Source organism: Neovison vison, chromosome 11, assembly GCF_020171115.1.
Source record: "Neovison vison isolate M4711 chromosome 11, ASM_NN_V1, whole genome shotgun sequence".
In the NCBI taxonomy this organism is placed as follows: Eukaryota; Metazoa; Chordata; class Mammalia; order Carnivora; family Mustelidae; genus Neogale; species Neogale vison.
In genome coordinates, this window is record NC_058101.1 from 135,514,587 (window position 1) to 135,527,775 (window position 13,189).

The window sequence follows — 13,189 nt, forward strand, 5'->3', positions numbered from 1 at the left end:
CATGTGTTTGTTAGTAAGAGTGAAAATTCAGTTTTGAGAGGATATTATTAAAATAAATGATTAATTCCAATTTTAAAATTTATTAATGAAGACCTTAACTAGATAGTAACAATAAAAATACATAACTTATTATTTTTCTTCTTGATTTTTTTTAGCCTGGTGAGCTCAAGGACTGGTTTGTGGGTCGCAGCAATGCCCAGGGAATAGATCTGAATCGGAACTTTCCAGACCTGGATAGGATAGTTTATGTTAATGAGAAAGAAGGTGGTCCAAATAATCATCTGTTGAAAAATCTGAAGAAGATTGTGGATCAAAACACAAAGGTAGGGAAAATACATTGTTTTCTTGGGTTCCATCCTCTAGCCCAAGGAAGTATATTCTAATATCTTCATCATAATGGAGGACGTAGCAGTAATGTTAAGGGGACATCTGTTGGGTAGCTTTTGCGCAGTGCCATACACTTTCCATCTGCACCACTTTTTTCTTTCCCAGCAGAACCTGTGTAATATTTGCAGAACTGTGGTGTTAGGTGTTTTCTTATTTCTAGGGTAAGCAACACTTATTTAAAAGATATATGCTGGTGGTGGGTATTAAGGAGGGCATGTATTGCATGGAGCACTGGTGTGGTACATAAACAGTGAATCTTGGAACACTGAAAAAAATAAAATTAAAAAAGACATATGCTCATGGTACTTAAAAAAATTAGAACTTTTTGAGAGATCTATTTATTTTAGAAAGAGAGTGTGTGCAAGGGAGCATGTGGGGGAGGGGCAAAGAGAGAGGGAGAGAATCTCCAGCAGACTCCCCACTGATCACAGAGCTTGAAGTAAGGCTCTATCCCAGTACCCTGAGATCATGATCTGAGCCAAAGTCAAGATTCCGGGGGCTCTTAGGTGGCTCAGTCATTAAGTGTCTGCTTTGGCTCAGGTCATGATCCCAGAGTCCTGGGATCGAGCCCTGCATAGGGCTTTCTGTTCAGCAGGGAACCTGCTTCTTCCTCTCCCACTCCCTGTCTTACTGTCTCTCTCAAATAAATAAACAAAATAAATTAAAATAATAATAAATAATCTTTTTAAATTTAATTTTTAATCTTTAAAAATAATACTAATAAAAATAAAAAGATCAAGATTCTGCTGCTTAACTGACTGAGCCACCCATATGCCCCCCAAATTAAAGCTTTAATTAGAGATCTAAAAATATCTCAATGCCAATACTTTTTGTGGGTGAAGGTAACCTAAAGAGAAATACATAAAAATTTAAGTTAAGTCTCTTTTCTGGAACAGAATCAAGGTTTGTTTACATTAGACTAAATCTTCAGTAAACCTGCATAATAATCCTGGAATGGTATTATTCATGTCTGGTTTATCTTCTCCTTTTTCCATCTTTGTCATTAAGACTGTGTTTAGGTGCTGTCCAGTAGGAGACATATTGCAGGCATTTCAGGAATATTATCACACATCTTGCCTTTTCTTGCTCCCCTTCTCAGTTTCTATATCCCTTTCTGTAGCTTCTATATTTATTTTTATGGAGATACAGTTGACATATAAAATACAATTGATTTCAGATGTACAGCATAATGATTTGGTATTTGTATATATTGTGAAATGATCACCATCTTAAGTGTCGTTACCATCAGTCACCATACATAGTTGTAATTTTTTTCTTGTGACAGAACATTTAAGGTCTACTCTCTTAGTAACTTCAAATATAGAATACAGTGTTTTTAACTGTAGTCACCATGTTGTACATCACATCCCTATGACTTCTTTTATAACTGGAAGTGTATACCTTCCAGTTAAGTGACCACCTTTACTCCTTTCCCTCCCCATTGCTGCCCCCACCCCCAACTGCCTCTGGCCACCACCAATCTGTCCTGAGAGTGGTTTTTAAAATTTCAAGCTTTATAGGAATTTGGGGTTAAAAATGCAGACTTATGAATGTAGATTCAGGAAGTCTGGGGTGTGTACTCTGTGACAATGGGCGATGAAATGGCATCTGCATTTCTACCACATGTTCCAGAGACTTTCCTTGTTCTTCTGAACCTCTGAATAAAAGCTCTCCCTTGCTATCCTGGAGTTTTTCCTGCTGTCTTTTCTCATCTGTTCTTGGGCTCCTTGGCCTGGATTGCTTGAAAATGGAGTCGATTAAAATGAGTCAAACAACTTATTAAACTACTTATGCTTGTCTTGTGAAGAAATGGAAATAAACATGGCTTTAATTTATTTTAAGAGCCAAAGCCATCTAGTTATAGAAAATAAATTTAAGCCATATTTACAGTCTTTAAATGGAAATTTTAAAGATAGGTCATAGGGGCACCTGGGTGGCTCAGTGGGTTAAAGCCTCTGCCTTTGGCTCAGGTCATGATCCCAGGGTCCTGGGATCAAGCCCCGCATCCGGCTCTCTCCTCAGCGGGGAGCCTGCTTCCCCCTCTCTCTCTGCCTGCCTCTCTGCCTGCTTGTGATCTCTGTCTGTCAAATAAATAAAATATTTAAAAAAAAAGATAGGTCATAATTGGCTCTAGATTCTCTTGGGGCTCAATCTTGAGATGTTCCAGAGGCTTCTCTATAGATTACTTAAATATATAATTACAGTACCTAGGGGATCTCAGCATTTAGTCAGCCTAAAAAGTTCGTTTAGTAGCTAGAGACAAACGTTATTTAATTTGTCAAATTGTGGAATTTGCTTGCTTGCTTTTGAATATATCGGTAACATGTATATTAGGAAGTGTATATATAAGAATTAGCAGTAGGCTAAACCTAATAGCTGAATATGACTTTGTGTATTCAGGACTGGATCTTTGTTCCAAAAGAGTTTTTTTAAAAATGTTATATTACAAAATTATTATGCTATTATGAACAAAAAGATAAAGTAAATATAGATGATGAGAAAAAGAATGCATTATCCTGTAGTCTTAAATGACCACCATTCACATCTTGGAATGTTTTCTTTAGAATTATTTTTTAATGCATGTATTAATCTATAAACATATGGGAGCATACATGCACACTGTTCTGAACACTTTTAGGTGAATAATAAATCCAAAAGCACAGTCTGCTTCTGTAAGGGCTTTGCCTCCTGAGCTCCCACTCAAACCAATCCTTTGCCCGAGGCAGTGCTTGCTTGCTTTCTCCCAAGCCTACCTGCTTGCTTGCTTGCTTGCTTGCTTCCTTCCTTCCTTCTTTCTTTTTCTCCTCTCTTTTCTACTTATCCAAAGCCTACCTGATTTTTCCCCCAAGGCCTAGTGGAGTTTCACTTCCTTCCTAAAATCTTCCATGATCTTCCAAACCACAGAGATTTCTGTCTCTTCTGAATTTCATTGAGATACTTACCAGTACCTACCATAGGTTTGAGAAAATAGGAGGAAAGAAGGGGATGTACAAGGAAGAGGATTGGAAAGAAATTCAATACTACAAGGAAAACTTTGAACAGAATATAAAAGAATGTATTAAACTCATATCATATAATATTATTGCCATTTTTTTTTAGCAGTTGAGCCTAGTAAATCATAAATTCATTATGAAGAAAAGCATATGCATTTTTTGGATTAAAGATTGTTTCTGATTAAATGTTCTTTATTAGTTATTTTAAGGTTGATTTAAATCAAAACTTAAGCTGGATTTAATTTAAATTAATTTGAATTCTAGAAACAAATTTAAGTATGTATAAGAATTTAGTATATCATAAGGGGGTTTTTCAGCTCATTGTTGAAAGAAAGGATAATTCAATAAATGAAATTGAGATAAATTCATCTCACAAATATCAACCTAGAGCAACATAAAATCTATATATAAAAAGTCTGAACTTACAAAAAGAAAACTTTGGTAAATATATAATTTTGGGAGGGAGATAGAAGTTTCTGAATCCCTTATATAGAAAAATTGGCACCTGGTGGCCACTTAATAGTTATTGAATGAATGAATAAAATACGAAAGCAAATGAGACCATAAAGAAAAGATCAGTAGATTTGACAACATAAATATCTTAATATTTTGTATTTTAATTATTATTGTTATTAAATTGAAAAAACTGAATTTGAAAGACAAATGACAAACTCAGAAAATAGCTATAATATAGAGGATTAGTGTTTTTACTAAGTAAGCAACCCTTGCAAATTAGCAAGAGATCAACATTTCAATAGAAAAATCAATTAAACCATGTATAAATATGTCACTGAAGACTAAATATAAATGGTTACTAAACATACAAAAATAGTTCTAGTTTTATTGGTTAATCAAAGTATGCACAGTTATAAAAATTCTAATTTGTCATGTGTCAACATGACAGATTTAAAAAAAAACACAGAAAATATTTAGTAAGTATTGGCTATTATTTTTTCATGATTAAGAATGATATATCCCGGGCGCCTGGGTGGCTCAAGGCGGTTAAGGCTCAAGTGGTTAAGCCGCTGCCTTGGCTCAGGTCATGATCTCAGGTTCCTGGGATGGAGTCCCACATTGGGCTCACTGCTCAGCAGGGAGCCTGCTTCCTCCTCTCTCTCTCTGCCTGCCTCTCTGCCTACTTGTGATCTCTCTCTGTCGAATAAATAAATAAAATCTTAAAAAAAAAAAAAGAATGATATATCCATATATTGGATACTATTCAGCCATTAACCTATTAACTTAGAAGGCTATTTGACAGCATGAAAAAGTATTTGTTACCCATTATGAAATGAAAAAGGTTTTCATACAAATTATACATAAATGATCACATTTAAAAAATTACATTAGTGCATTGGAAAAAGACTGAAAAAGATATATATAAATGTTAGCAGTTTGTATCTTTAGATGGTACACTTATGGGTCACTTTAATCTTCTTTGTGTTTGTCTCCTTTACATTTTCAACAATAGACATTTTTAATAGGAAGAATGAGATAAACCAATCAAATAAATAATAAAAACAACACCATATTCTAAATCACACTTTTTCACGATTATAAGTTCCCTTACATGAAAAATAGGATAGATTTGATACATTAATGTATCAAACTATATATCAATACTGAAAAAAACATGGACTTTATAGTTTTATAGACTGGATTTGAGTTCTCAGTTGTGTGAACTTGGACATGTTATTAACATGGTGAATCCCTAGATTCTTTCCTGTGAAAGGGGCATGAAATCTTTGCCTATCCAATGGGGATATTGTGAAGCTCACAACTGAAACTTAACAGGGGTACAGAGATACAAGATCTCGTAACCATCACACCCTTCTGCTGCTGTTAAATTTTCCATCCCAAAGAAGAATATGGATCACAGCTCCAGGAATTTTTTTTTTTTTTTTTAGATCAACAAGGTACTTGGGGGATTAAGAGTCTTTCTAGTTACTATTAAAACCTCATCATATGAATCATGTGTCTGGCTCCAGATGGATTCTTTGGTATAAATTTCTTTCCTCTTTTGTTTTGCTACCAGGATATGAAGTGCTGTGAGTCATTAAATTAAGGCAAAATGAATTTCTGAAACTTCTGCCTTTGTTTAAGATGGCTTTCCCAAAGTAAGGTGTTGTTTTATAGTGAGTTTTCAAAGAGACCCAATTTAGTATTTTTTTGTAGGGACAATGTTAGAGGTACTTGGAGGGAATTGGAAAAATAGTAAGCCACAAAAGAAGATAATAAATAATAATAATTAGTAACAAAAGAAATAAAACCTGTCATACATTTCTAGAGCTCACCCACGGTGGAGAAAGAACCTTGTTCTTCAGTCCCAACTATTTTCTTTCCTCTTTGTCTTACTCTTAGCTGTTATTATCAAAGATCAGGTGGAAGTGTCCCAGAATTTGTAAGTGATTTGCATGATGGTTTTTAAGTTTCAAAGAGAAAAAAGCTAAAAAAAAAAAAGGGAGAGAGAGAGAGAGAAAATCTGGCAGCTCACAAAAGTAAAACATTTAAGGAAATTCAAACACTATTGAAATATGTTTTATTGTAAGTGGGAAAGATAGAGATGGAAATGCTGCTCTTACTGGAAGCTTTTTTATGTTTATGACAACAACCACAAAGCATTTGAGAGAAGACCTATGACCAGCTTTCGATTACTGTTGTTGTTTTTTTCTTTTCTGTCTTTTTTGTTGAGCGCTCCCACCAGTGATAACCAAGTGTATAACCCTTCTACTCTCTAATCTTTAATACAGCTCGCTCCTGAGACCAAGGCCATTATTCACTGGATTATGGATATTCCTTTTGTGCTCTCAGCCAATCTCCACGGAGGAGACCTTGTGGCCAATTACCCCTATGATGAGACGAGGACTGGTAGGTGTCCTTCCTGCTTCTCTAATGGTTCAAGGTTTATAATTGCTTTGTGCTGGTTTATAGGATGATTTCTATATTACTCTTTTAAGGAACTGGCCATTAAATGATTTTTCCTGGAGAAGGACGTAAGTTTATTTCATGTGGCATTGGTTATTATAAATATTATATATGTATATATAAATATTATAATAATAATATTTGGCAGAAAAAGACTATAACTTTTTAATAAGTTTAGTGGACAAGGAATATGATCATGATGGAATGCAGGAGAAAGGGAGAAAACAGAGGTCACGAACTTGGTCACTTGTGAACCCAGATAGAATCAAGAGATAATGGAAATTATGTAGTTTGTGTACAAGAGGGCTTAAAAATGAAAGTGGTCTTTTTGGAGGTTGATCAGGGCCTGTGTGGTCTCTCCGTGTCTTACCATGCACTCCTGCTTTTGCATTTGGGACCCTTTCTAGTGGTGTCAGGGAGAGGAACTGGTGCTTTGACTTTCTTGAACTCGTTTTAGTTAAATTTCAGGCACAGCAAGCTTTAGCCAGATTGTTATTTTCAACTTACTTTTTGTTGCTCCAGTGAATTTCCCACTTTGGGTTCTCAGGGGGCCATTGAAGAATTCGTTCTTTGCAAGCACATGATGATAATTTTAGATATTGGAAACTTTGAGCCTTGAAAAAAGTCTTTGGTGAAACATCATTAAAATTTAGAGATTTTGTACTTTGTCAATAGCTAGGAAATATAAAAACCTGGCATATTTTATCATCTATGAAGAAGACTACAGTGTATCAAAATATAATTTCTTTCCATATTACACATGGGAGATTTTTTTTTTTAAAGATTTTATTTATTTATTTGACAGATCACAAGCAGGCCGAGCAGCAGGCAGAGAGAGGGGGAGGCAAGCTCCCCGCTGAGCAGAGAGCCTGATGTGGGGTTCGATCCCAGTACCCTGAGATCATGACCTGAGCCGAACGAAGGCAGAGGCTTAACCCACTGAGCCACCCAGGCTCCCCTGGGAGATTTTTTTAAAGTTTAAAACTCGAATACCAAAAAGTATGTGTGAAAATGATGCATGGTGGCTATGGGGTTACATTTTTTATTTATTTTATTTTATTTTATTTTTTTAAGGTTTTATTTATTTATTTGACATATAGAGATCACACGTAGGCAGAGAGGCAGGCAGAGAGAGAGGAGGAAGCAGGCTCCCTGCTGAGCAAAGAGCCCAATTCGGGGCTCAATCCCAGGACCCTGAGATCATGACCTGAGCTGAAGGCAGCGGCTTAACCCACTGAGCCACCCAGGCACCCACATTTTTTATTTTTTTACTTTATTTTTATTTTATTATTATTTTTTAAAAGATTTTATTTATTTATTTGAGAGAGAGAGAGAGCACGTGTGCGCATGAGCAGAGTGAGAAGCAGACTCCCAGCTGAGCAGGGAAGCCCCACCCTGGGGCTCAGTTCCAGGACCCCGGGATCATGGCCTGAGCAGAAGGCAGCCACTTAACTGACTGAGCCACCCAGGCACCCAGAGGTCACATTTTTCAAAATTAAAAATTTTGACAATGGAAATCTCCTTTCTGTTTTCTCAGGTCTAGTTTATGATGAACTTTCACCTTTTCTTGTGAGGCTTTCAGATACTAAGTAGGATGTCCCATTCTACCCAATTTCCACATTATGGCGTGGAACAGAATCATATAGCACTTACATACTAAGTGTAATTGTTGAGCACTTAGACCATCACTTATTTCCCATTGTGATGTTGCTTAAAAATAAAAAAAAAAAAAGTCAGCAAGAGGGTGCCTGGGTGGCTCAGTCAGGTAGGTGTCTACTTTCTGCTCAGGGTCATGATCCCAAATCCTGGGCTGGAGTCCTGCCTGGGGCTCCCTGCTCAGCGGGGAGTCTGCTTCTCCTTCTCCCTCTGCTGCTCTCTCTCTCAATCTGTCAAATAAATGAATGAATGAATGAATAAATAAATAAATAAACTCTTCCAGAAAAAAAATACATCAGCAAGAGACGACACTGAATCACTCTTTGGAATATACGCAGAGCTCTTTGGTCTATATTGATTTCTTTAATCCTGTGGGTTTGCTTTCTAGGTAGTGCTCATGAATATAGCTCCTGCCCAGATGATGCCATTTTCCAAAGCTTGGCTCGGGCATACTCCTCTTTTAACCCACCCATGTCTGACCCCAATCGGCCACCGTGTCGCAAGAACGATGATGACAGCAGCTTCATAGATGGAACAACCAATGGTGCTGCTTGGTACAGTGTTCCTGGCGGTGAGTGTCCATTTCACCTTGTGCTTCGGAGGTAGGGAATTATTTATAATTACCATTTAGATGTGGAGAGCTTTCAGTCCTCAGACGTTAAGAAATAGATGGAACCTATAGTTCACCCATTAAAATTAGTTTTCTGAATGAATGGTTGCTATGTATAGTTTCGTTTTTGTTGATTTTTGAAAATTAAGATGCTAATTGAAGACATAAGAATGAACTAAAGATGTCCATGGGGAAAATATAGACTGAGTATTGTGAAATATCCTACTTTTCAAATTCTGACCTTAGGGAATAAGAGCTTCCTTGTTATATGTTAGTTAAGTTTTTAGGCAGAATATATTGGAGGGCCATGTATCTTCATCCATATACCTTTTATTTTTCTTTTAAATGATGGGATAATGGGGACTGTTTGATGTGGAATATTAGTTGATATTCACTACTGTAATAAGCACTCTTAGATGATGAAGATCTTTACCTTTTATGGGGTCTGAAAGGGGAAAAGGCAGCACAGCCACCGGAGGAAGCCATCTTCTAGGCAACCAGGGCCGCAGTCCTGGCTCCCTTTGCCCAAGTAGACTTCATAGAACTCTTATTTTCATGGCTAGCTGGACCACCAACAGTTACGTAACACTTACTCTACCCAGTATGAAGAATGAAATGTAAAGATAACTGATTTTGTTTTCTCTCTTTGACCAAGAATGATTTTCTATGACCCACCTGGAAATGCTAGAGAATTAGTCCAGTAGCAGCACTAGCGAATTATAGGGTTTGGGTTTGTTTATTATGCTTCTTTTATTGAATTATGCCTGGAGAAAAACATTTTTCCTTCTGATATATGTTTGTTCTGGTTTTTTTGTTTGTTTGTTTGTTCTGTTTTGATTTATATTTCGCATCAGACCAGATCAGATTCAGCACTTTTTTCCCCCCTATAGCCTGAGAAATAAAGTCCGATTTAGGAGTTAGACTATGTTAAATCCATCATACATCAGATGGGAAGTAATTTCATAATTCAATTTTTATAAAAAAATTAATGATACCTTTGGAATTACATTTATGGACAAACAATGTGTTGTCTACAGAATACCAAGAGATCTAGATCTGCAAAATAATGACAATAATAATAATAATAATACTGATCTTTATTAATGATTATAAACCACAATAATCAGTCTACGAAAGTTTTGACTTCCTTTAGCTCCCTAGATAGTGAATGAAATCAGTGTCTTAGGTCCATGTTTTCCAGAAGCGGAATCTGAAATAGGGATTTGGTTGCTTGTAATTTATTGAGGAAGTGCTCTTTAGAAAAAACCCTGCACGGAAGTGAGGGAGGCAGGGTAGGGAGATGGATAGAACTGAAGGAGGATGTGGTCACAGAGACAGCCATAGCCTTGGCCTGAACCATTGGGAGGAAGTCCTCAAGTGTAAACCACAAGAGGGTTATCCTGCCCTGAGGCAAGGCGACTAGCCTTTGGTGGCTTTAGTCAGTCTTTGGTTGGGGATCGCAGAGGAGGATTTTAGAATGGAGGATAGGAGGGTGTGACCTCCCAAGCCAGGTGGTTTCTATCAGCAAGCAGCTCTCGTAGAAAACAGGGGTCAGCTCTGAGCTCTGAACAGCCAACACTCAAACAGCAATTTGGGGATGGACCCCCTGGCTTAGTAAAAGCAATCTTGTGGGTAGCGACAGCATTCACTACTAGATTGACTCAGCTTCAAAGTAACATTGTTCTGGATGCAGAATCTTCTCTCGGTGCTGTTTGCAGTGTTCTTCTTATGCCTCATCTGTAGTAGATACTCAGTGACTGTTAGATTAGTATGGAGTATATTAGTAAGGCTCCCACGTCCTTAGGAATCTACTGTGCTCTTGGTTGGACTTAAGGAACAAAATAGTATGTCAGACTAGCTTATATGACCGTCCAAGCTCTTCCATGATAGAGAGGTCGGTTTAGACAGATGCACATTTCTTTTTTTTTTTTTTTTAAAGATTTTATTTATTTATCCGACAGACAGAGATCACAAGCAGGCAGAGAAGCAGGCAGAGAGAGGAAGGGAAGCAGGCTCCCTGCTGAGCAGAGAGCCCGATGCGGGGCTCGATCCCAGGACCCTGAGATTGTGACCTGAGCCGAAGGCAGTGGCTTAACCCACTGAGCCACCCAGGCGCCCCCAGATGCACATTTCTTTAGCAGCCCAGTTAGGATTGAAGGTTTGGCCCTATTGTCACTTACAAAAAAAATTACTATTTAAAAATTTTATTTTCCCCCAGCTTTATGGACCTATAATATATAGGTGTATAAAATCATGTAAATTTCAGGTGTATGATGTGATTTATTTCATGAATGTATTGCATAAGTGATTACCTAATAAGGCTAGTTAAGACATCCATCACTTGACATAGTTACCATTTTTCTTTTTTCTTTTCTTGTGGTGAAAACATTTAATATTTACTGTCTTTGCAGTTTTCAAATATATTACACAGTATTGTTAACTATAGTCGCCATGCTATACATCAGCTCCCCAGAACTTTCTTATCTTGTAACTGGCAGCGTGTGCTCGTTGACAAACATCTTATTTCCTCGTCCCCCTCTTGGCAATCACTACTCTACTCTCCTATTTTTTACAGGTTTGGCTTTTAAAATTTATATGTAAGGGAGATCACTCAGTATTTGTCTTTCTCTGTCTGAATTTTTCATTTAGCGTAATGCCTTCAGGGTCCGTCCATGTTGTTACCAATGGCAGGATTTCCTTAATTTTTATGGCTGAGTAATATCCTATTGTTTATATATACCACATTTTCTTTATCCATTCATCTGTCCATGGACACTTAGGTTGTTTCCGTGTCTTCGCTACTGTGAATAATGCTGCAGTGAACATGGGAGTGCAGATAACTATCTCTTTTAGATAATTATTTCATTTTCTTTAGATATATATACCCAGAATTAGGATTGCTAGATCATATGGTAATTCTATTTTTAATTTTTTTGGGAGCCTCCGAACCTACCATTTTCCATAGTGAATGTACAAATTTGCATTCTTATCAACAGTGCACAAAAGTTCTCTTTTCTTAGCATTTTTGCCAGCACTTACTGTCTTTTATCTTTTTGATAATAGCTATTCTAACAGGTATGAGGTGATATCTCATTGTGGCTTTGATTTGCATTTCCCGGATGATTAGTGATGTTGAGCATCTTCTTGGATGTCTGTGGGCTATGGGTATGTCTTCTTTGGAAAAATGTCTTGACAGGTTCGTTGTCCATTTTTAATTGGATTATTTGTTTTTTTGCTATTGAGTTGTATGAGTTCCTTGTGTATTTTTTATATTAACACCTCATCAGATAGTTCATAAATATTTTCTCCCATTCTATAGATTGATTGCCTTTTCATTTTTTTGACTTTCTTTTTCTGTACTGAAGTTTTCAGTTTGATGTAGTCCTGCTTATTTATTTTTGTTTTTTTTTTTACTATGTGTTTTGTTGCCATATCCAAATGTTGTTGCCAAGACAAATAACAGGGAGGTTTTTCCTCTATGTTTTCTTCTAGGGATTTATGATTTCAGGTCCATTGATTTGCCATGGACCTGAAATCATATGGCCCATATGATTTCCAATCCATTTTGAGTTAATTTTTGTGTATGGTATAAGAAAACATTCCAGTGTCTTCCTTTTGTGTGTCTTTTGTGTTTCTTTTTTCCCCCAATGCCTTTTATTAAAGAGATTAACCTCTCCCCATTGAGTATTCCCTGTTTCCTTGTCAACTATTAGTAAACTGAATGTGCCAGGATTTATTTCTGGGCTCTTGATTCTGGACTTTTGATCTATGTGTCTGTTTTTTTTTTTTTTTTTAAAGATTTTATTTATTTATTTGACAGAGACAGATCACAAGTAGGCAGAGAGGCAGGCAGAGAGAGAGAGGAGGAAGCAGGCTCCCTGCTGAGCAGAGAGCCCGGTGTGGGACTCGATCCCAGGACCCTGAGATCATGACCCGAGCCGAAGGCAGCGGCTTAACCCACTGAGCCACCCAGGCGCCCCTATGTGTCTGTTTTTATGCCAGTATCATACCATTTTGATTATTATATCTTTGTAGTATAGACTGAAGTCAGAAAGTGTAATGGCTCCATGTTTATTTTTATTTCTCAAGATATTTTGGCTCTTTGGTGTCTTTTGTGGTTCCATATAAAGTTTAGGATTTCTTTTCTTTTGATGGCTGCATAGTATTCCATTGTGTATATATACCACATCTTCTTTATCCATTCATCTGTTGATGGACATCTAGGTTCTTTCCATAGTTTGGCTATTGTGGACATTGCTGCTATAAACATTCGGGTGCATGTGGGGTACCAGGTGGTGGGTATTATAGAGGGCACGGCTTGCATGGAGCACTGGGTGTGGTGAAAAAATAATGAATGCTGTTTTTCTGAAAATAAATAAATTGGAAAAAAAAAGTTTAGGATTTCTTTTCTATATATAAAGAATGCCTTTGGAATTTTGATAGGGATTACATTTAATCTGTAGATTACATTGCATCGATAGAATCTGTACATTGAATCTGTGTTTTGAGTTGTATGGGCATTTTGGTAATATAAATTCTGACCTATGTACACAGGATATTTTTTCACTTACTTGTGTCTTCTTCAGTTTCTTTCATCAGTGTTTTACAGTGTTCAGTTTAG

General features: G+C 36.8%; 1 protein-coding gene across 1 annotated transcript in view; it reads left to right on the top strand.

The window, feature by feature from the left end:
- The window catches only part of CPE (carboxypeptidase E), a 108,535-nt gene that overhangs the window by 79,660 nt on the left and 15,686 nt on the right, over window positions 1-13,189 (top strand). The window contains exons 3-5 of the mRNA XM_044224804.1: window positions 156-323; window positions 6,128-6,245; window positions 8,347-8,529. Of these exons, the coding sequence (XP_044080739.1) occupies window positions 156-323; window positions 6,128-6,245; window positions 8,347-8,529 (469 nt within the window). The remainder of the gene's footprint in view (window positions 1-155; window positions 324-6,127; window positions 6,246-8,346; window positions 8,530-13,189) is intronic.